Genomic DNA, 21,173 nt, shown 5'->3' with positions numbered 1-21,173 from the left:
ACAGGACAGATTTTGGGCAGTTTGGCAGGTCTTCCTCCTTCATTCGAGGAGTTCTGGGTCTGTACACTGACTCAAGTCTGGGAACTGACGGAAGGCCTCAGTCTCTGTGTTTTAACTTGAAACCAAGTTAAGCATTCATTCACTTGACCTAGAACTTTTCCGCTTATACAGATCAAGGAAGAATTTAATAGACCTGCCATCTATTTGACCTCTAGGAACACCATGACTGACCACATCCACCTTACCTTTGGTGATCCATTGCCACCAGTGGCCCCTGCTGCCCCGGGATCCAGTTATCCCCATTGCATTGAAGGATCCGAGTACAGTGGCTGCAGCTGCCACCGTAATTTCTGGCCTACAGAGAAAGATGCTGGGTCACAAAGCTATTTATCAGAGCCCTAGTGAAAGGTGTGATCTCAGGACCCTCCCAGAGTGAGCAAGCAGGTCTTACATGATAATTTCACTCTAATAGTCCAGTCTCCCTGAGCTGATGGATGCTTCCTTTACCGTGTACCAAGACAAATCTGGCATTGCTGCCTTTAGCATTTAGTGTAGGTCGTCTCCTGGTCCATGTTTCAGCCAACGGACCAAACAAACTGTGACAGCTCTTTTCTAATCTCTCAAACTAAATCATTGAATCCAGATCTCTGCCTAGTGGTCTGTATCATTAAATTCAGCCTGATCCAACTTTATGTTCCTTTCACCATTTCCCCACATCCTTAATATCCATGCTTGTATTCATTCTGTCCCCAGACACACCGACTTTCAAAGCACATCTGTGTGTTTGCACCCACAAGGGTCTTATCTTTTGAAACACCTTGGCCCTAAAATTCTGCGATCTTCCCTTTCCACTAGAAATTCTTCCTGACACTTCTTCACACTTTCTTACCCCCCAAATTCTGCAACAGTTTTTTTTTTTTTTTTTTATGCCAAGCCTCTGGCTCTTGGCATATGTATGTTATTTAGTTTTATATGCACGTGTTTATGTTCCCAACTGGAGGTCAGCTCCTTAAGGATAAGAACCATTGCTGGCAGGTGCTAGACGGGGTAGGGGTGGGGAAGGTGCCCCAGCAGCCTCCTTTAATGAACCAAACAGAAGGGGTGAAGGTCCGTCAGGGGGCCTAGAAGCTCCACATGGACCACAGCCTTCCTCCTGCGCCGGCTGCCCAGCCTGGGGAGGGGCTCTGGGACCAGTCCACCACTGCCAGAAGATTCAGAAAGTTGGATTCACATTTCATTTTTGAGCAACTGCTCTCGCATCTCTTTGCCGGTGTGACCTGACCTCTTCCAACCTTCTCCCCACCCTCACATCCCCTCTATGCCTTCCATCAACCCTTTGGTCACTTCCCTAATCGCGCGTCTGGGAGGCAGACTCCCCCCTCCCCCACCCAGAGGGCTGCCAGTCTCCTTTCTAGTACACCCGTTCTCCTCCCCGCACTTCCCCTCTCGGGTTCTCCCAGAAATGGGCGAGAGAGCGAGCGGCAAACTTTCAGAGGTCCCGGAGACAGGCTGTGCGCCGCCCGCCCCAGGCGCGCGGGAGTGAGTGAGTGTGTGTGTGTGTGTGTGTGCGCGTGTGTGTGCCTGCGCGCGCGAGCGCGCGTCTGAGTGTGTAAGGGGCCGAGGCTGGAAAGGAAAGCGGCCGCCTCGCGGAGAAGGAAGGAGCCTCCCCCTTCCTCGTCGCCCCCCTCCCCACTTCCCGTCCAGCTTGCTGTCGCTTCCCTCTCCGCGGGCCTCGGGGCGCACGGAGCCTTCCCACGGCCGAGAAGCTGGAGGAGCCTGTGGGGTGCATGCTGGGCGGGGGACCCCAAGGCGCCCCGGCCGGTGGCGGCGGGGGCCACTGCGCAGGTAGGGGCGCTGTCACCGCAGCCCGGGGGTTCCGAGGGATGGGGGTGGATGGGAGAAATCCAGGCGCGGAGGGCGCGTTCTGCCCCCTGGAAATCGTGTAGGTCTGGGGGTGTGCCTGTTACCATCTTGTGTGAAGTGCACCCCTTTCGAAGTGAGGGAAACCGAGGGCGCGTGGCGTGCCGGGGTAAGAGAGACGTGGGTCTGGGGCTTCCAGGTCCCTCCCCAAGGACTGTGTTGAGACCCCGGCCAGCGGCAGTTTTTGAAACTGCGCTTGTAGGACCCGCCCCGCTAGGCGGGTCCCGGTGACAGGGGAAGGAGTCAAGGGCTTGGGGTTGGGATCAAAGCGGAGACCCTCACACTCGCCCTAGTCCTGAGGCTCAGCTGAATCTCGGGTTCCACCCCATCGGAGACCTGGGAGGAGGAGATTGGGGGTGGGATATGGAACACAGTGCTGGCACTTCCCCAAGGGTCTGCTCTGCAAACAATTTCACCTCCCACTTCCGACTTGGTGACAGGAACGCCCAAAGCCCGGCTGTGGAGACACCGCTGCATTTCCAGCGGCCGGAGCACGGGTCACGCTGTTGATTCTCAGTGTTGACAGAGGCCCTTAAGTGGATTGTTGCTTTCCAAGAATGACAGGACTTCTCCCACAATCCCACTCTTAAAATGTATGCAAAGGAATCTGAGACTTTCGGAGGGGAATAGGTTCGGAGTCAGGGAGCGCTGGGTTGTGCCCTTGCTGCACCAGAAGAGGGCCCAGTAACTTTAGACACATCCCTTAACATCTTGGAGCCTTGGTTTTCTCCTATGTAAAAGGGAACGTTACAAACCTTCAAAATGTGTGCTCAGTTAGACAGATGAGATTTGGGTAATATCAGAGTCCTAAGAGCAGGAGGTTGGAGACAATCTGCCTCCATCTGAATCCTGGACTTAGTCATACCTCAGGTTCCCCTTTTATAAAGTGGGGGCAGTGTCAGTGCCTACCTCATAGGGTTGTCATGGGGTTTAATTGTGGCGGTGGGTGTGAAGCACCTAGTCCAGAGCCTGAGATACACAGTAAGGTCCAAATAACCCTGAGTTCCTATTTTTACCTAAAGCCTAAAATAATTTGGCGTGGTGTGGAAATACCAGTTGGATTTGATTCAGGTATAAATAGCAGAGTGTTTTAAAAGACACTTAATTTTATTATATTCAGGCATGGCACCTGAAGTCTTTTGAAGTTTAGCTGTGAATCTGTGTCACTGATCACGAAGAGCCTGGATCTGGTCTCTGAGCTCGGTAACCTTGGGCCTCAGTTTCCTCATCTGTTCACAAAAAAGACCAAAGAAAAGAAACATGGGGACAGTAATTACCGCTGTTTGTACTGATAGAGCTTCCTGAAGATCAAATGAGGTAAAAGATCTGAAAGTGCCTTGAAGAGTATGAGTCACTAAGCAAATCCAAGACGTCACTGCTACCAGCAGGGATTAATAACATCTGCAATTTTTTAGAGCCCCCAATGTGTCAGGCAACTCTCTTAGGAATTCCTTTGATGAAATCTGCCCTAAACCTTTGTGAGGTGGGTATTTATAATCTTCATTTCCCCTGCATAAAGCTGAGGTCAGGCTTATCCTGCTTCTTTCCCAAGGTCACGTAGCAGGTAAGGGTAAAGACAGGATTAGAATCTTAGTGTGGGTGCTTCTCACACATGTGTTCTGAACCACTGGCCAAACTGAAGTTGTCGATACAAGCTGTGGTTCAGAGTAGACCTAGTTACATTAGAGGAGATAATATATCCTAACATATTTATAGATTCTAAAATATGAGTGAGGGTGCTTGGCTGGCTCAGTCAGTAGAGCATATGACTCTTGATCTCAGGGTTGTGAGTTTGAGCCCCAGGTTGGGCATAGAGATTACTACATACATATATACGTGTATATACATATGTACATACATATATACGTATATATGTGAATTGTTAATTCTGGTAGATGAGACTTTGAAATAATCTTAATTCTTCTTGCACAAATAAACAATGAGAATCTGCAGAGAAGAAAGGTATTAAAATCTTGAAAGGACATATCTCAAGAATTTATTGCAAATATTAGACTAAATGACCTTTGAATTAATGTTTTATTTTAACCTTTAAATTTGCCAGAACTTGTAAGGTGGTATCATGGTGACTTTGCAAGGCTGGGACCTAGGATATTTCTGCAGGGACTTCGCTACTCATCTGACATGCTCCCCCGGAGGGAAATGGACCTTTATTATTAATATTATTATTATTATTATTTATTTTTTAAATATAATTTATTGTCAGATTGGTTTCTATACAACACCCAGTGCTCATCCCAACAAGTGCCCTCTTCCATGCCCATCACCCACTTCCCCCTCTCCCCCACCAAAATGGACCTTTAGAGAAAGTCTGCGTCCCTGAGGGAGAATGAATGCCAGGCCTCTATGCTGCAGAAACAATTCCAAATTCATTTATTTCCTAAATGAAGTTTCTCTTATTCTTCCCCCACCCCCCCCACGGCCAAGCAACACATGCTCATTACAGGAAGCACAGAAAACTACAAATAAGAGAAAGAACATTACAAATCACTATAGTCCCGGGGCACCGGGGTGGCTCAGTTGGTTAAGCATCCAGCTTCACCTCAGGTCATGATCTCACAGTTTGTGGGTTTGAGCCCCACATCAGGCTTCACGCTGATAGTGTGGAGTCTGCTTGGGATTCTCTCTCCCTCTCTCTCTGCCCCTCCACCACTCATGCTTTCTCTCTCTCTTAAAAATAAATAAACTTAGGGGCGCCTGGGTGGCGCAGTCGGTTAAGCGTCCGACTTCAGCCAGGTCACGATCTCACGGTCCGGGAGTTCGAGCCCCGCGTCGGGCTCTGGGCTGATGGCTCAGAGCCTGGAGCCTGTTTCCGATTCTGTGTCTCCCTCTCTCTCTGCCCCTCCCCCGTTCATGCTCTGTCTCTCTCTGTCCCAAAAATAAATAAACGTTGAAAAAAAAAAATTAAAAAAAAATAAATAAACTTAAAAAAAAGTCACTATAATCCTATCAATGCAGGCAAATAGCTTGACATCTCTGTTCTTGTAATCCATTTCTGTGCTATGTTCATCAATTTATATCTTTAAAAAATGGGATGCAAACTATTATTGTTTTGTTGAATGACAATAATAGTGCTTGCTCATTGCTTAAATATCAAGATATTAATCTGGGAAACCAGCCAACATTTGTGATGTGCATTATAACTTTTTCTTTAAAAAAAATGTTAACATTTTGATTGGAAAAGGATTAGAGATGGAGTTGTTGATGTTTGAGTTTTATTGTGGTTTTGGTCAAAGTTTGATGAAAGACCGTCAGAGCAAAAAGAGGGTACAGTGGTGATCTTTAAATAATAACATCTAAAGCCCAGCATAGAACAAAGTTTTTGAGTATTAAAATAGCTAACATTTTAGATTAGGGTGATTGGAATTAGTATCATTGCTTTGATAATGATGATAATAACTCAGTTTATATGCTGGGTTCTTATGCAGAGCAAACGAAGAGCACTGCTTCCAGAGATGTCTTTGGCAGCCACTCTGGGGGTAGGGATGGTCCCCTTGGCACAGCCTGGGCCACTTGCGGCCAGTCATTTTTCAACCAGCACCATTTAGTAATGTAAGACTTTTAGCCTTTGGGAGTCTTTATGCTGTTTGTTCTTGACATTAATAACTTTGTGGTAAAAATTCCTTAGTGAATGTCTTCTGTGCAACAATCATGCAATTTAATGGTCAGATGCTTTGACCATCCTGAATCCATTTTTTCTGTTGAAATCAGTTTACCAGCTGCATATTTGAGCACAGACTTTGCAATCAGTTTAATTTTTTACAGCAAGTGGAAAGGGGAAAGAACTGTGGCTGACCAATGGATATTATTTCTATTTGGCTTTGGAAGGCAGTCAGGAGCCCCCATGCTGTGCTCAGCGGCTGACTTGACCACCGGTTTGGCCCCACCCTTCTTCCTTTTGGCCACTTGCCTACTGTCATGGCTCAGAAATGGATGGTAGAGATTGTGGGGCTTCCTGTAATCATTACGGGCATTGGTCATCAAGTGTTACAAACAGAATCACAGAACTTATTGCTGGATGAAACTTCAAAAGATCATTTGGTTAAGCCTCTTGAGTTCTGGCAGGTGAGGCATTGAGAAGTGCATTTACCAAGTGTGGGTGCTGAGAACAATGTATTTGGTCAATATAATGTAGTTGTAAGTGCAGGAGACCTGTTCACAAATGAAGTAATTGAAATAAATAGGCCTAGATCATCTTTCCCTTGTCAAATTCAGGTTCGTTTCCCAGCCACATCGCCTTGTGTTCATCCATTTAAAATACATGGAAATATTCTACTTGCTCAACTTCAACATTTACCTGTCATGGTAGGACTTTTTCCCTTTACTTGCAGATCGGGTTAAACTCTCAGAGAAATGCAATTTAAACAGTAAACTCCTTGAGGTGCGGGATAGCAGTCTCTGAGGATAAGTCAGTCTGAGAGTACTGACAGTCTGAGTGACAGTAGAGGTCAGAGTCTGACCTGCTTAGTTTATAGGCAGAAAAGGTGAGAAATGGGAGATGAGTGAGTATTAGAATCTAGGTCCTCTCATCGTACTCAGAGCTGTTTTCATTAAGCCTTGCTTCACTCCATAGTTCCTTATTTATTTAGGAATAGGCTGCCTTGGAAAGCAGTGAGTTGGTTTTTTTTGCCACCAGTAGCATTTAAGTTGGTGTTGGCTGATTCTGTGGTTGACTATAATGGGTGAGTCTGCATGGAGGGAGGAAGGTTGGATTGGGTGAGACTTGTAGGAATCCTTATAGCTCTAGGATTCTGTGGTTTTCGTCCTAGAGAATTTGAGCTACTATGTGAATTTCCTATTCCTTTCTCATTGGGGTTTTACATTTTGAACCACCAACCCTCAGTGCCCCCCCCCCCCCGCCCCCGCTCCCTCCCAGATGGCCCTATGTGGAGACAAATTGCTTTCATGGACTGAAAGGTAATATATCTCAAGTTTAATGAGTGAATTGTGTCCTGAATATGGAACCTGAGTTTAAATTTAATTTTGTAGCGTGCACACCAACTTAACTTTTTCATACCTGTTGTCTTCTAATTTGTGAGTGGATTGATAAGATGATTTGGCATAATTGTTAGGCTTGATTTTTGACACAGGAGAATGTATGTGTTTTGCATTTACAAATGAAGGCATGCCTCATCTTACTCAAGCACTGATAGAAAAAGGTGGGCTATTTTACAGGGGTCAAATGAGAAAAGAAGTAAACATAAAGATAAGTTGGGGTTCTCCTGTTTCTAATACACTGGACAGTTAGAACTGCAAAAGCTGTTTTGGGATTGCAAATCCTCTGATAAAAAAAAGTTTATTTCAGCACAGTTCTTAATATTTCCCCAATGCTTTTCTTGATAGCCACAGGCCAGGCATAGTGAAATATGAGACAGCTGTCCTTGGGTGTAGATAATCTGCATCCGATTCGAACAGTAGACTTGGAGGCCTTAAATTACCTGGACTTTTTAAACTGAGATATAATTGGCATACATTATGTTAGTTTCAGATGTACAACATAATGATTTGATATTTGTGTATATTGTGAAATGATTGCCACAATAAGTCTAGTTAACATCCTTCACCACACATAGTTACAAAAATGTTTTTCTTGTGATGAGAACTTCTGAGATCTGCTTTGAAGATCCTGTAAGATCTACCTTGACTGTCAATCCTTTTGTTTCCCTTGGACTGCTTATAGAATTCTAGAGACATTAATTTATGCATTTATTCATTCCATTGTATTTATTTGTCCATTTAAGAATATTTATTTGGCATGTACTCTACACATAGCACTGTGGCATGCACAGCAGGCTGTTTAAAGATGTATTAGGTTATCCTCACCAACTGTCCAGTCTAGAGGAAAGATGTAGCAAAGCCTGCTGTTTTTTCCAAGTGTTGTAAGGTGACCCTTATTGGTTAACAACATTCCTAGGATGCTTCTTGGGAAGGTGTCTCAGGGCTTCCCTATGTCTTCCTGGTCTTGACACTTGATTGTATTGGGATTTCTTTGCTCCCTTAAGTCCTTCCAGCCCCACGCTGCTGCCACGATAATCTTCCCAAAGCACAGATCTGATTAGGTTACTGTTACTCTGTGCAAAGACTCATTGTCCCACAAGCAAATTCTTACCGTTCTTCACATTCCTTGCGAGGCCTTCCGTAAACTGACCCCTAAATCCCTAAAACTGACACTCTGGCTCTTTTATTGCACACGTTATTCTGCCCAGCAAGAATATTATGGAATCTGTCCACTCCCCCACCTCCCCCACCCCCCAATCTCTACACATCAAAATGTTATCACTCATTTAAGATCTAGCCAGTAAAACTTCTCAGCCTTCCCTGGTCCTCCAGAGTCATCCACTCCTTCCCTCTTTTTCTGTTATAGTTTGTTATGTATTTAAGCTGCTTTTCTGACTTTAGCGTAAACTCCTTTAGCTCAAGGGGGCAGTCTGGTTTATTGGTTTACTTCCTTACCCCCTCATCTGTGTACCACTCTCAATGAATTGAATTAAACTCTTTATTATAGTTTACATGCACTAATCCAGTGTGTAGATTAACCACACCTGTTATTTTTATGTCTTTCAAAAGCAATCAAGAGTTTTAAAAGTTCAGTTCAAATGTTTATTGAGATACACAAACCACATTGCCAGGAGCCATTATAGCAGTTTAAGGTAAGAAAAAAATATAGAGTCTGCCCATGCCCTTGAGGAGCTTACAGTTCAGTGGAGAAAAGAGAATTCGTTCTTAGAAAATTTCTGAATGTTGTTTTATCAGAATGATTGGGCGCATTGGGATACACCAAAATCATTTTTTTTTTTTTCAACGTTTATTTATTTTTGGGACAGAGAGAGACAGAGCATGAACGGGGGAGGGGCAGAGAGAGAGGGAGACACAGAATCGGAAACAGGCTCCAGGCTCTGAGCCATCAGCCCAGAGCCGGACGCGGGGCTCGAACTCCCGGACCGTGAGATCGTGACCTGGCTGAAGTCGGACGCTTAACCGACTGCGCCACCCAGGCGCCCCTGGGTACACCAAAATCATTAAGAGTAACGAGCACCCAACAGATACCCAGGGAATGTTGTCCAGGTTGGATAGATGGATGGATGGAGGGAGGAATGTAGGAGGAATCCTTTAATTTATAATTTATCAACTGCAGTCTTTATTCCTAGATATACTAATTTTTTAAATGTTTTTAAAAATGTTCATTTATTTTTGAGAGAGAGAGAGAGAGAAGGGGAGGGGCAGGGGGAGAAAGAGAGACACAGAGAATCCAAAGCAGGGTCTGAACCATCAATGCAGAGCCCAATGTGGGGCTCAAACCCACGAACTGTGAGATCATGAGCTGAGCTGAAGTCAGATGCTTAACTGATTGAGCCACCCAGGCGCCCCCCTCCTAGGTATAATAATTTTGAAGATAATTTACTCAAGTATTGATTCTCATGCTTGTATATAAAATGTGCTACTCTTCATCTAGGAAGAGGTATCCTAGTTCTCCATCTGTAGAAACTGCATTAATCCCCTGGCTGTCGTGTTGTGTTTGCCTAATTTCATTGACTTTCTCCTCTCAGGCAGCTCTGTCATGAGGACACATGTTTTCCAGGCTGGGGGAGGCCTCCAGCTGTCTGGGGACCATGATGAAGGGGAGTGTCTCACACTGATGCAACACTCATGATCTCATCCTCTACCCAGACAGCCAGTTGGCCTTGGGGGTTGTGGAATGAGTTCTGAACTATTTCCCAATCATGCGGCTTTTGTGTGTCTTTCTTTACTTGACTTAAATAGTACTTTGATTGGAAAAATGGACAAATTCTATCATTTTAATCCAACTGTTATTTTCCTCTTTGATTTGGGATTATCTAACACATTTATTCAAATATTGTTTTAGAATTTTTTTTTGAAAAGCATAAGGGATATATATGAAAAGTATTGATATTGTATATGAAAAAGTATTGATATTGTCTCATTTTTCCCATTTTGCTGAGGTAGACTAGGGCTCAGTGGAAATAAAGTGAGATATTCCAAGGGAGTTGCTTTACCTTAGGCTAATCTTGGGATAAATTCATATTGACACTGCCTTTAAATTTTTATTCTGCTTTTTAATGAGGAAAAGATCCCCTCCCTCATTTTTAAACAATATTCAACTCAAATTTGGAGACTGCCTTTTCCAATAAAATGAATAATTATTAATCATTACAGAGCTGGGGAAGGGGTGAGTCAGCCACAAATTTAGTATAGAGAAACACACTCTTTTGGACATGCCTTTGCATTAGTCTGGGCTGAATTTGTTGAGGGCAGGCCAGGCCAGGCCAAGTCTTATTTATCTTCTTACCATTTCTACTCGACCTGAAGTAGGAATAAAGGTTTATTGAGTGGCGTTGGTTTAAAGTAACCTGTGTAATACAGCCCCCAGGGTTGCAGGAGAATTGTTTCTTAACCAGTGGTGGCTCCTGCCATGCTACACGGAGAGGCTTAGGCAGTGGCTGCATTAGAAAGGAGAAGGTAGTGTACTTGTTTTAAAGTTGTTTTATATGCAAGCCCACTCTTTAGACAGACTGCGTGTTCTAGATCAATACAAGTGGGGACAATTGGTAAAGGTGCTTTCATTCACACATTTCATAAGAGAAGAATGTCAGTTGCCCATACCAAAGCACATTGCCATGACTTTAATTTGGAGTGGCAGTAAAAGACTGTGAAGCACGTGGGGGGCTGCAGCAACCCCAAGCCAACTCTTGGTGCTCCCACTGCTCCCAGCACCACCTACGTTCTGTTGCTCATGACGTTCATCACTTACTGTGATATATTGTGAATTCCTGAAGCATCGGACAAATGCATCTCCTCACGAAAAAGGGCAGAGATGCATTGCCAAGACAAATTTCATTTAAATTGTGATGAAAATACTTCAAGTTACTCGTTGTGTTGTGGAAAAGTGATGGTTAGCCATGTTTGGTCAGGAGGCCGGATGGGAGTCGGACCCTGGGCAAGTCCCTTAATCTCTCTGGATCTCAGTGTCCTCCCTTGTGGAAACAAGGGGAATGAGATCAGCCCTCAGTGTAGAATTGTGGTAAAATCCTTCATATAAAAGCTCATCACAATCTATAATATTTTTGTGTAAAGAATTGCTTTTATTATAAACTTGCTGATACTGTCCCTAAGGTCAGTCCTTCCTTTAATCTCAGTTTGCCTTATAGCTTGTCCCTCACATCCCAGTCTGGGTCCCTGATCCCTTAACTAAATCACATTAGTGTTTCTGTGGCAAACTAGCTGCTTGTTCCCAGAACTCAGTGGAATAAATAAAGGCCCTTGATCGCTTTGCATCTGTGCGCACGAGGTTTGCCACCCTACGAGATCGAGCTCGGTGAAGTCAGATGTCTGCAAGACAAAGGAGAGGAAGCCTGTGGTTCTCAGACGGACACTTCTGGGTTCTGGAATTCTAGATGATGCATCACGAACTTGTACTTAATAGTTGTTGTCGTTTTGTTTCCTCTCTCCTGGCCCCCCGCCTCTCTTTTCTTCCTCCTCCATTTTCAATTCTTAGCCTCAGCTACTGTTGGGTTGTCTCTACTGAGCCAGGCTGCTGATAAGCCGTGACCAAGCCCAGCACTGTACAAGGGGTGAGCAGAGGGCCACGGGAAGTGGTGCAGGGAGGGTGGGAACGAGACTTTATGGAGGGTGTGTTGTCCAGTCTAGCTTCAGCACACTTCTGGAACAGGTGTGCACATGGTCCCTCTGCAAGGCGGCACGGGTGGTCTGCTTTGGGTGGTGGGGAGGTTCCTGGACTCAGCTTCCAAGACTGTGTGCTCACTAGGCCTCCTTGGTTTTTGATTCTTGGCTTGACACTTGGATTCTTTGTGCTTTGCCTAAGCCACTAGGGAGGGCCACATTGTGTGGACTGCCTTGCATGAGTTTTGAGTCTTCTCTTGAGGCTGCGTCTTAGATTAATCCTGTATGGCCACGTTCTGCAACCTGAGGGCAAATGATACCTTATACTGTATGCTTCCCAGGCTCCTGAGACTGCTCGTCTTGGAGGGAGCACAGGACAACTGTTGTCATTGACAGGCCTGCAGGGGACAGGGTTGCAACAGTCAAGGTGCCCCCTTACATGCCCACCACCTGCAGTCAAGGTGAGCGAGTCCTTTGGCATATGTGATGCTGTCTTGGGCTCTGAGCATTCTAGAGTTCCTTGTGATAAGGCTTCGTGTCAGTGATTAATACCAAATGTATCACGGAGAGTGATGGTTGCATGACAGAGTATATTGCATTGGCTCTGCAAAGGGAATTCTGGTCTAGACCCAGACAATCTTTGCTTTTTTCAAGGTGCAATTTAATTTTGGTTTTCTCTTTATAAAACGTTCATCTGTATGAAATGTAAGCTTTGTAAGAGTCTCCATTAGGACACTGTCTGTGTTTCGGTTTCTTCTCTGATGGGTTGCCTCTTCCATCGCAGAAAATTCGCCGCTCCTGCTGATATCACTTCATACCCAAAGAGGGCATTCTAACCTTAAAAGAAGTTCAGCTCAGCAGCATGCCTGCCATTGCCTTTCTCTCTAAACTCGGAGTTTGCTCACTCCCTTGGCTTCTCAGGTGTTTTGGCTCCGGGGAAGAAACAGTCATGGTTCATGTGTATTTAATAAAACCATTATGAAAACGAACCCAACCCCAGCGCACACTGGGGTGGAGCAGGACCTGGCTGCTTGCTTTGCCACCGAACCTCACCGGCTCCCTGTAACTTTGGGGAGCTGTTTTCACTGAGGGAGAACTTCTGTGAGCTTGGGGACTTGGCAGGCCAGTTGGCTGATCCTTTGGGTATTCTTTCAGCATTGTCTGCAGCGACTGTGGGAGTCAAAGGCCCTTCAGTGCAAAGATAATGCCAGCTTGTTCCCTGGAACCCCAAAGGAGTCAGAGTCAAAGGGACTTTTTGTTTCGCCAACAGAAAACCCACAGGAAATCCCAGCTTCAGCTACTCCTGTGCGGTCTCATTGTGCCGTCAGATCCGACTGTGCTCAGGCCTCCTTTGAGAGAGGCAGTAACTCATACAAAAAAATAAATGAAAGGATGCCGTTCGCAGTGGCCGGGGATCAAGTGCACACGCCATGTGCACTAACGTGCAGGTTGGGCACTTGCCTTAGACCCCAGTGCCCAGGCTCTTTCAGCAGTGAGCTCTTGGCGAGCGGACTGAAGGGGATGATAGCCACATCCTACTGTTAGGAGAATCGACTGTGGTCATATGAGTAAAGATCTGAGTAACAGTGTCTTTCTCATTGTGGGCACTTGTATTATTATTATGATGATTATTATTGATGGGTTATAATTAGATTTCAAATCTCTAATAGCAGTTCTGTCACTTGCCCTTTGTTAGCTGGGCAGTAGTTATGCTTATTTTGTTGGACTGTTGTGAGCATTACAGGAGATAATATACACGAAGGACTTAGAAAACAGTAGCAAACTAAAACAGGGGAGGCTGCAGCCCTCCACGTGCGGGTGATGCCCTGCCCAGCATCCCAGTTGAGGGGTGAGTGGGGCTGACACTCAGGCTGGGCTGCTGTGCCGAGGAAGGCCTGCCTTTTCCTAATTCATTAGCTTGGAGACGCTACTTTTTCCTAACATAGTTTCCTAGAGGGGATGTCTTTTCATAGTCCATCACCCCCGAGGAGGTGCCCGTTGAAAAATGTGCCCAGTGATACCATTTGTGCCAGCAGTGGCTCTGTCGACAAGAGAAAGATGCTGTTGTCAGGGTAGCAAGCAGGGTCGTCTGGAGGAGGGTGTGGCATGCTTCAGCCGGCTCTGTCTTGCTCACTTCACTGTAATTTCAGTGATGGGATTACCATAGTCGGAGGAACAATTTTGCCATATCCTCAATTCTGAATTTTCTCTAGGATTCTCCTTGAAGCCAAGGGCTATAGTCCTTTTCCTTCCAAGGCCCCCTTCCCCACCACTGCTCTGCTCGTGTCCTCCAGCGCAGACAGTTGTTAACACAGGCCGGAAAAGAATGGGCAAGGGTGTAGGCTGGGTGCTGGTTGTTGACTCTTGGCCCCTCACCCGCCCTTCTGTGCTTTGCTCTTTACTGCTGGGGCTGGGAGTCTGAAAGTGGCGCATCCCTAACTCCCTTGCCAGCTCCCTTCCTGTTAAATTCTGCCAGTAAGAGGCACTTGTGGGACACCAGAGGCAGGAGGAAGAGAAAAGCTTGTGAATTCTGGGTTTTTCAGTGGGGCACCTGCAGACGTGCACTGTAGCAGTGGCAAGGCTGTGTGATTTGGGGACTCCAGCAGCCCTGGCAGGTGGCCTTTGTTTCCCAGGCCCGAGAGCCAATGCCCACCACCTCTTGCCCTGCAGCACATACGCAGGCTCTGGGACACACAGCCCAGGAGCACCAGCCCCTGATTTTTAGCTACTATCCTTTCCTCCTCTTGGCTCCACCTTTCCTTCTCCTTTGTTCTCTTCTAGTTCTTTCCACACCTCTGTGACCAACTCCCTGGATTAAATGTCCTCTGTTTGGTGTACCTGGAGTGGTCCCAGGTTTCCTGTACTCTGTGTATAGCTTGTGTGGACTCTAAATCTGTTGGGTGCTTAGGGGCTGGTACACTCCCTAGGATCTCATAGCACATGGACCCTTCCTCCGTGTTTCATCTTCGTCACATGTGTTAGGATTACTGCCATAGCCTTTAAAGTAGGCTTTCAGCCTTTAGCCTCTTCCTAATCACAGTGGACATTCTGGTCTGATTAATTTCCCCAAAACTCTACTTCACCTGGCTCACACCTCTGCTTAAAATCTTACAATTCTTATGACAGCCACCCTGATGGTGAGAATCATAACTATGGACACCTCTTCTGCGATCCTCGTAACGGAGAGGTCTGTGCAGTCAGAGAGTCATTCCTTCACCCTGGCTGGGAGGAAGGTGGTTAACTCAGCGGTAAACACACCAGCAGTCATGTGAATGTGAGGAAGATTTCATACTGGGCTGTGGCTGCCTCCTCCTTCTTCCCTCCCCTCTCTGGTTCCTTGTTCAAGTCAAACTGCACTGCGCTGGCTGCTCCTCCTCTCCTGGAGGGCAAGTTCAGCTTATAAGCCCCGCCCAATATCCTGGGAAGTTTAAATCATGTCAGTTCTTATAAACTGATGGAAATACATGTACTGTGAGAAGTGCAGATGGTTGTAAGCCTAGATAAGATTGTTATTGTCTTGGGAGGGGGGTTTCTCACCCACAGGTTTTCTGACTTCCTTGAAGTAGTGCTTTTAGGGAATTCCATATTGAAGAAGATGGGAAGACTTAAGGGAAATGAATGGGACATTGTAGGGTCGCCTGGAAGAAAAATAATACAGTTAACGTACAAACATAACTTTATTGATTCTATATAAAAAACAGAACATAGTCATAATAAAAAAAAATCAAACAAGCCTGAAAAATACATCATGGAAGAAGAAATGATCCCTCAAGTCCCACCTTTCTCACTCTTAATTTTTTACCAAACATCCTTCTGGAAGGTTCTCAGAGCCTATGTTATATGCACTACAATATTATAGAAATGGGATCATGCTGCATCTTGTTTTTTTTTTTTTAACTTAATTTTATTCCCACTTATTAGTATAGCACAGAAATGTTTTCATGTCAACAAATACTGCTTTACATCATTATTGTGAATGGCTACACAGTACTCCATGTTTGTACCATAATTTACTCATCCAGTCACATTAAATCCAGTACCATAATTTACTCAATACAGTCACAGTTGTCATCCCATTATTTGCCTTAATTTTTATTAAGTTCTTGTACTTAAGGTGATGCTAGTGCCATAACAGATATTCAGAGATATCGGTGGCTTAAAACATTAGAAGTATATTTTTCTTGAAGGTAAAGTTCAGACTCTCCCTCCCTGTTGAGAGACCAGGCTTGGCTGGAGGGGCTGCTCCGCCTTGCATGACCATTCAGGGTTTCAGGCTGACAAAGGCCCCACTACTTTCAGCATGTGGCTTCCAAAGTTGCCCAGGACTTTGCCACCCAGCTAGCCGGTAGTGAAAGGAAGAGCAGAAGACTTCATGGGAGGTTTTTATGCATTAGAACCAGAAGTGGGGGATACTGCTTCTGCCCACATTCCATTGGTCAGTCAGTCACGTGGCCATATCAAGCCATGAGGAACGCTGGGAAATCTAGTTTAGCTGTGCATGCAGGAGGAGAAAGCAGTAGGTTTGCGGAACAGTGGCCATTCTCTGCCACAGCTTTCCCTACTGGTCACCAAAACTCCTTTCACTTCCCCCTGCCTCACATTTCCACTCACACTTCCCAGAAGGAGACACTGGAGGTCCTATGCAGTCATTGCGTCTTGATCACTTTTCAGGATCTCTGGCTGATGTGCAGTCTTCTCTTTCCTCTAAATGAGGATCCTCATGTTTCTGTGACTTCTGACTTAAAAAGGAAAACCATTATTTGCCTTCTCCCAGCCTCTGTCAATTTTCAGTGGTGGAGCAGAGACGTCATAAAGCACAAAAAACTCCCACCTGGAAGAGGGTAAAATAGGATGTGCACAGTAGTCCCGTGTGCAAAGCAATCACCAAAGCCATTGGGTAGGCAAGGTGGAGTCCCCCCAACAGGCGGTGGGAGAACTTTCTCCATTAGACCTTGATTCTGCTTTCTTAGAGGAAATCTCTAATTGATTGGTCTCCATGGTCTGTCCCACCAAGTTCCTCTTTGTCTTTTATTCTCCCTGGCAACATTTGAAGTGGTTGCTGGGGAGTCTGCCATCTTCATGAGGGTGTGCATAGCTTTTGCTGCTCTCTGTTTGGTGGCCTGAGGTTTTTAAAGGCTCTTCCAGACTTCTTAATTTTTTGAAATTCAAGCTCATGGTTTCTTAGGCCATACATTTCTGTCAAAAATGTAGTAGGGTTCTCTTCTGTTTTTTTTTTTTTTCCACTAAGTTCCTTACACCAACAGATAATCCCAAAGTTTTTTCCCAGATATTATTATCAAGCTCGACTTATTACATTACTTTATCATCCCATGCCCTTCTTTCTCAACCAAATGGTGATTATTTTGAGGCCCATAAGCTCAGATGGGAACGCAAACTCTTAATCAGTTCCTTGTTACAGGGCTGAGTCTTTGGGCCTTTGTCACTCAAGGTTTTTCAATCTTATTTCTTACCGTTTGAGATTTAGAAGCAGCCAGCTTTCAACCCTTTCCAACTCTTACAGTACACACGTTTCTTCATTCTAACCCCTTTCATTTATGCTTGCAAACCAACAAATTCTTGAGTGAGCGTATCTCTTTTTTTAATATTACTTTAATATTTACTACTTCTTTCATTTTGTTACTACTAGCGTTCTACTTTCCAACTCTTTCCCTGGAGCTACAAGCATGGTAGATACTAGGTATGCTTTTTAGTTATTGCAGGTGATGATTTTATTAAATATTTTGCCACTGCATAACTTGGGCCTCCAGCTTTCCAACCTCTAAGATCAGTTTCCTTGTTGTCTCCTGCCTTGTTACTAAACCAGTGCTCCTTGTTTTAGGTAGGGACTTACTTTAAGGCACTAATCATGTATTAGTTCACCTGCTGTTGTAATGTAAAAACCCAAATTCTCAGTGGCATGTCACTTTCAAAGTTTGTTATCTTGCTCATATATATAAATTACATTTTTTTAAATGAAAATTTTTTTTAATGTTTATTCATTTTTGAGAGAGAGAGGGAGAGAGAGAGACAGGAGCAGAGAGAGAGTGGAGGACACAGAATCCCAAGCAGGCTCCAGGCTCTGAGCTGCCGGCACAGAGCCTGAGCGTGGGGCTTGAACCCACAGACTGTGAGATCATGACCTGAGCCTAAGTTGGCCACTTAATCAACTGACCCACCCGGGCGCCCCTGTAAATTACATTTTGAAGCACGGTTGTTGTTTGTGGTGGTAGGGGGTAGGGGTTCTATCCTAGTTAGTCATTCAGGGATTCAGATAGACCAGTTCTCCTCTGTTTGCAACAAATGGCTTCCAGAGTCACCCAGTGAGTCAACATCTAATCAGTAGATAGAAGAAGACAGAGCATGGGACAACTGCAAAGGGGGCCAGGCCTAGAAGTGGAGGATATCACTTTTGTTCACAATTTCATTGACTAGGACTCAGACTCACGGCTATACATAATTTCAGGGGTAGCTGGGAAATGTAGTCCAACCATGTGTCCAAGAGAAAAGGGAAATGGGCTAGTGAGCCTCTATCTGTTTCTGCCTAGGTGGCCGTGTAGCAGAGACTCTTCTAAGAGCCTTACATATATGAACTCCTTCAATTCTATGTGATGGAAACTGTTGATTCCTCATTTAAAAATAGGAAACTGAGATACTGGGAGGTTAAATAGCTCACCAGAGTTCACATAGCTACTAGTGGTGGAGACAGGAGGCCCTCACCTCCTGGCCTGCTGCCTTATTTACCACTCTATACTGATAAAATAGAATACAGGTGAAACATAAAAGTGAAATATAGAAACGATAAAAGTGGTGATCACAGATTGAAAGATTAAAAAGTGAGATTTAGAAGTGATAAATTTTAAAACTACATAAAATAAAGAGAAATAATCATAATTTAGAAGCAGAGATACAAACTTGAGAGAATGATACACAAACTTCAATGTTGCTTAAGGATAAGATGTGATGAATGAACCATAATGGAGAAAAATTAAAGAAAGTAGAAATTAAGAAAAAAGTGTTTATATGTTGGTGGGAGTGCAAACTGGTGCAACCACTGTGGAAAACAGTATGGAGGTTCCTCAAAAAGTTAAAAATAGAACTACCCCATGATCTAGCAGTTGCACTACTAGGTATTTACCCAAAGGATACAAAAATACTGATTCAAAGGGATACATGCACCCCAATGTCTATGACACCATCATCAGCAATAGCTGAACTATGGAAAGAGCCCAAATGTCCATTGACTGATGAATGGGTAAAGAAGATGTGGTGTGTATATATATACAATGGGATATAACTTATCCATCAAAAAGAATGAAATCTTGCCATTTGCAATGATGTGGATGGAGCTAGAAAGTATTATGCTAAGTGAAATAAGTCAGTGGGAGAAAGACAGATACCATATGATTTCACTTATATGTGGAATTTAAGAAACAAAAGTGAATATAGGGGGAGGAAATAGATAAATCAAGGAATAGATTCTTAACTATAGAGAACAAACTGATGGTTACTGGAAGGGAAGAGGGTGGGGGGGGATGGGTGAAATAGGTGATGGGAATTAAAGAATGCACTTGTCATGATGAGCACCAGGTCACGTAGGGAAGTGTTGAATCACTGTATTGTACATCTGAAACTAATATTACACTGTATGTTGACTAACTGGAATTTAAATAAAAATTTGGAGGAAAAAACCCAAAAAAGTGTTTATAAAAATACATGTAGGGGCGCCTGGGTGGCGCAGTCGGTTAAGCGTCCGACTTCAGCCAGGTCACGATCTCGCGGTCCGGGAGTTCGAGCCCCGCGTCAGGCTCTGGGCTGATGGCTCAGAGCCTGGAGCCTGTTTCCGATTCTGTGTCTCCCTCTCTCTCTGCCCCTCCCCCGTTCATGCTCTGTCTCTCTCTGTCCCAAAAAATAAATAAACGTTGAAAAAAAAAAATACATGTAAATTGAAATAAAACATCCAGATGAAGTGAAAAAGTAGTAAAATATAACAAAGGAAGAAAAATGTTAAATAAGTGAAGTAAGAATTAATTAAGTGAAAATAAAAATGTTAAGAAAGGCAAAGCAAATTCAGGACTCAGTATTTAGTAAAACAGAAAAGTATGTCTCAAAACAAAGGAAATATAGTCATACCTTTTTTTTTTTTTTTTTTGAGAGAACACACGTGACCAAGTGAGCAGGGGGAAGGGTAGAGGGAAAGAGACAGAATCTTAAGCAGGCTTCACACTCAGTGCAGAGCCTGACGCGGGGCTCAATCTCCTGATCCTGACATCATGACCTGAGCCAAAATCAAGAGTCAGACGGTTAACTGATTGAGCCACCCAGGTGCCCCTCGTCACACCTCATTTTATTGTGCTTGCAGATATTGCATTTTTTTTTTTGAAATAAATTGAAGGTTTGTGGCAACGTTGCAGTAGGTGAGTCTGTGGGTGCCATTTTTTCCAACAGCGTTTGCTGTCTTCATGTCTCTTTATCACATTTTGGTAATTCTTACAATATTTGCAACTTGCTCATTATTTCGTTATGGAGGTTTGTGATCAGTGATTACGACTTGCTGGAAACTCAGATAATGCTTAGCATTTTTTAGCAATAAAGTGCTTTTAAATTAAGGTACATACATGCTGTTTTAAGCATAAGGCACACTTAAGAGACGACAGTACTGTGTGAATATAACTTTTGTAAGCACTGGGAAATCCAAAAATTGGCCTCCCTTTATTGTGATACTTGCTTTATTGTGGTGGTATGCTTGTACAAGCTTCCTCAATGCCAAATGAGAACAAAATTGAACTAAAAATACAAAATAATAAGTGAAACCAAAACAATATAAAATTACAAATCCTTTAGAGGACTATGGGATTTTACAAATTAACTGGGAAAACAGGAAAAATTAGTGGCATCATAAATTCTGCCCTCACAGTGCTCCAGTCTGAATTGATGCCTGTGATTAGGGGGTTCCAGGTAGGCATTTTCAGAGCAGAGAAATGGGGGGTGGGGGAGCACCACTAGGTCCCCTCCTCCTTTATAGGCCCTAAAATGCCTGAGTGGAATGATGTCCACAGGATGGCAGAATAGGAAGCTCCAGGCCCTTGTTCTCCCATGGAGATGTTTAAAAAGACAAACACAAATGATCAATTAGAGACTGGCTGAAATAACTTCACAGGAGCTCTGGAAAATAGTCAAAGGTCTATAGTAACTAAGTGAATGCCCAATTAAGAAAAAGTCACATTCAGAATGGTAGGTTCTACAGAGTTTAAACAGCAAGTGAATAAAAAATAATTATAAATCTATGCTAATAGTATAAAGATGTCATTTGTGACACCAATAACAAAAAGAGTGGGTGGAGCTGGGCAGAAGTAGAGTTTTTGTATGCTATTGACATTTAGTTGGTATTGACTCAAATTAGATTATTATAACTTTCGGATATTATATGTAATCCTCACGGTGGCCACAAAGAAAGCATCTACAGAATACACACAAAAGGAAACGAGAAAGAAATCAAAATGTGCCACTATAAAAAATCAACTAGACACAAAGGAAGGCAATAAAGGAGGAAATGAGGGACAAAAAAGCTGCAGAAAACATGCAGAAAACAAATGGCA

General features: G+C 44.1%; 1 protein-coding gene across 8 annotated transcripts in view; it reads left to right on the top strand.

Annotated features, from left to right (window-relative positions):
• Positions 1-1,443: 1,443 nt before the first annotated feature.
• DISC1 (DISC1 scaffold protein) overlaps positions 1,444-21,173 on the top strand; it is a 357,158-nt gene continuing 337,428 nt past the window's right edge. For 4 of the 8 annotated variants that reach the window (XM_045437359.1, XM_045437358.1, XM_045437357.1 and 1 more), the window contains exon 1: positions 1,450-1,845. In XM_045437359.1, coding sequence (XP_045293315.1) covers positions 1,788-1,845 — 58 coding nt within the window. In that variant the 5' untranslated portion in view covers positions 1,450-1,787. Of the gene's footprint in view, positions 1,846-21,173 lie in introns of all 8 variants that reach the window. The other 4 variants (XM_045437361.1, XM_045437364.1, XM_045437362.1 and 1 more) reach the window with 3 other exon arrangements.

This window comes from Leopardus geoffroyi, chromosome D2 (assembly GCF_018350155.1).
Source record: "Leopardus geoffroyi isolate Oge1 chromosome D2, O.geoffroyi_Oge1_pat1.0, whole genome shotgun sequence".
NCBI lineage: Eukaryota > Metazoa > Chordata > Mammalia > Carnivora > Felidae > Leopardus > Leopardus geoffroyi.
This window is presented reverse-complemented; position numbering and strand designations above follow the sequence as displayed.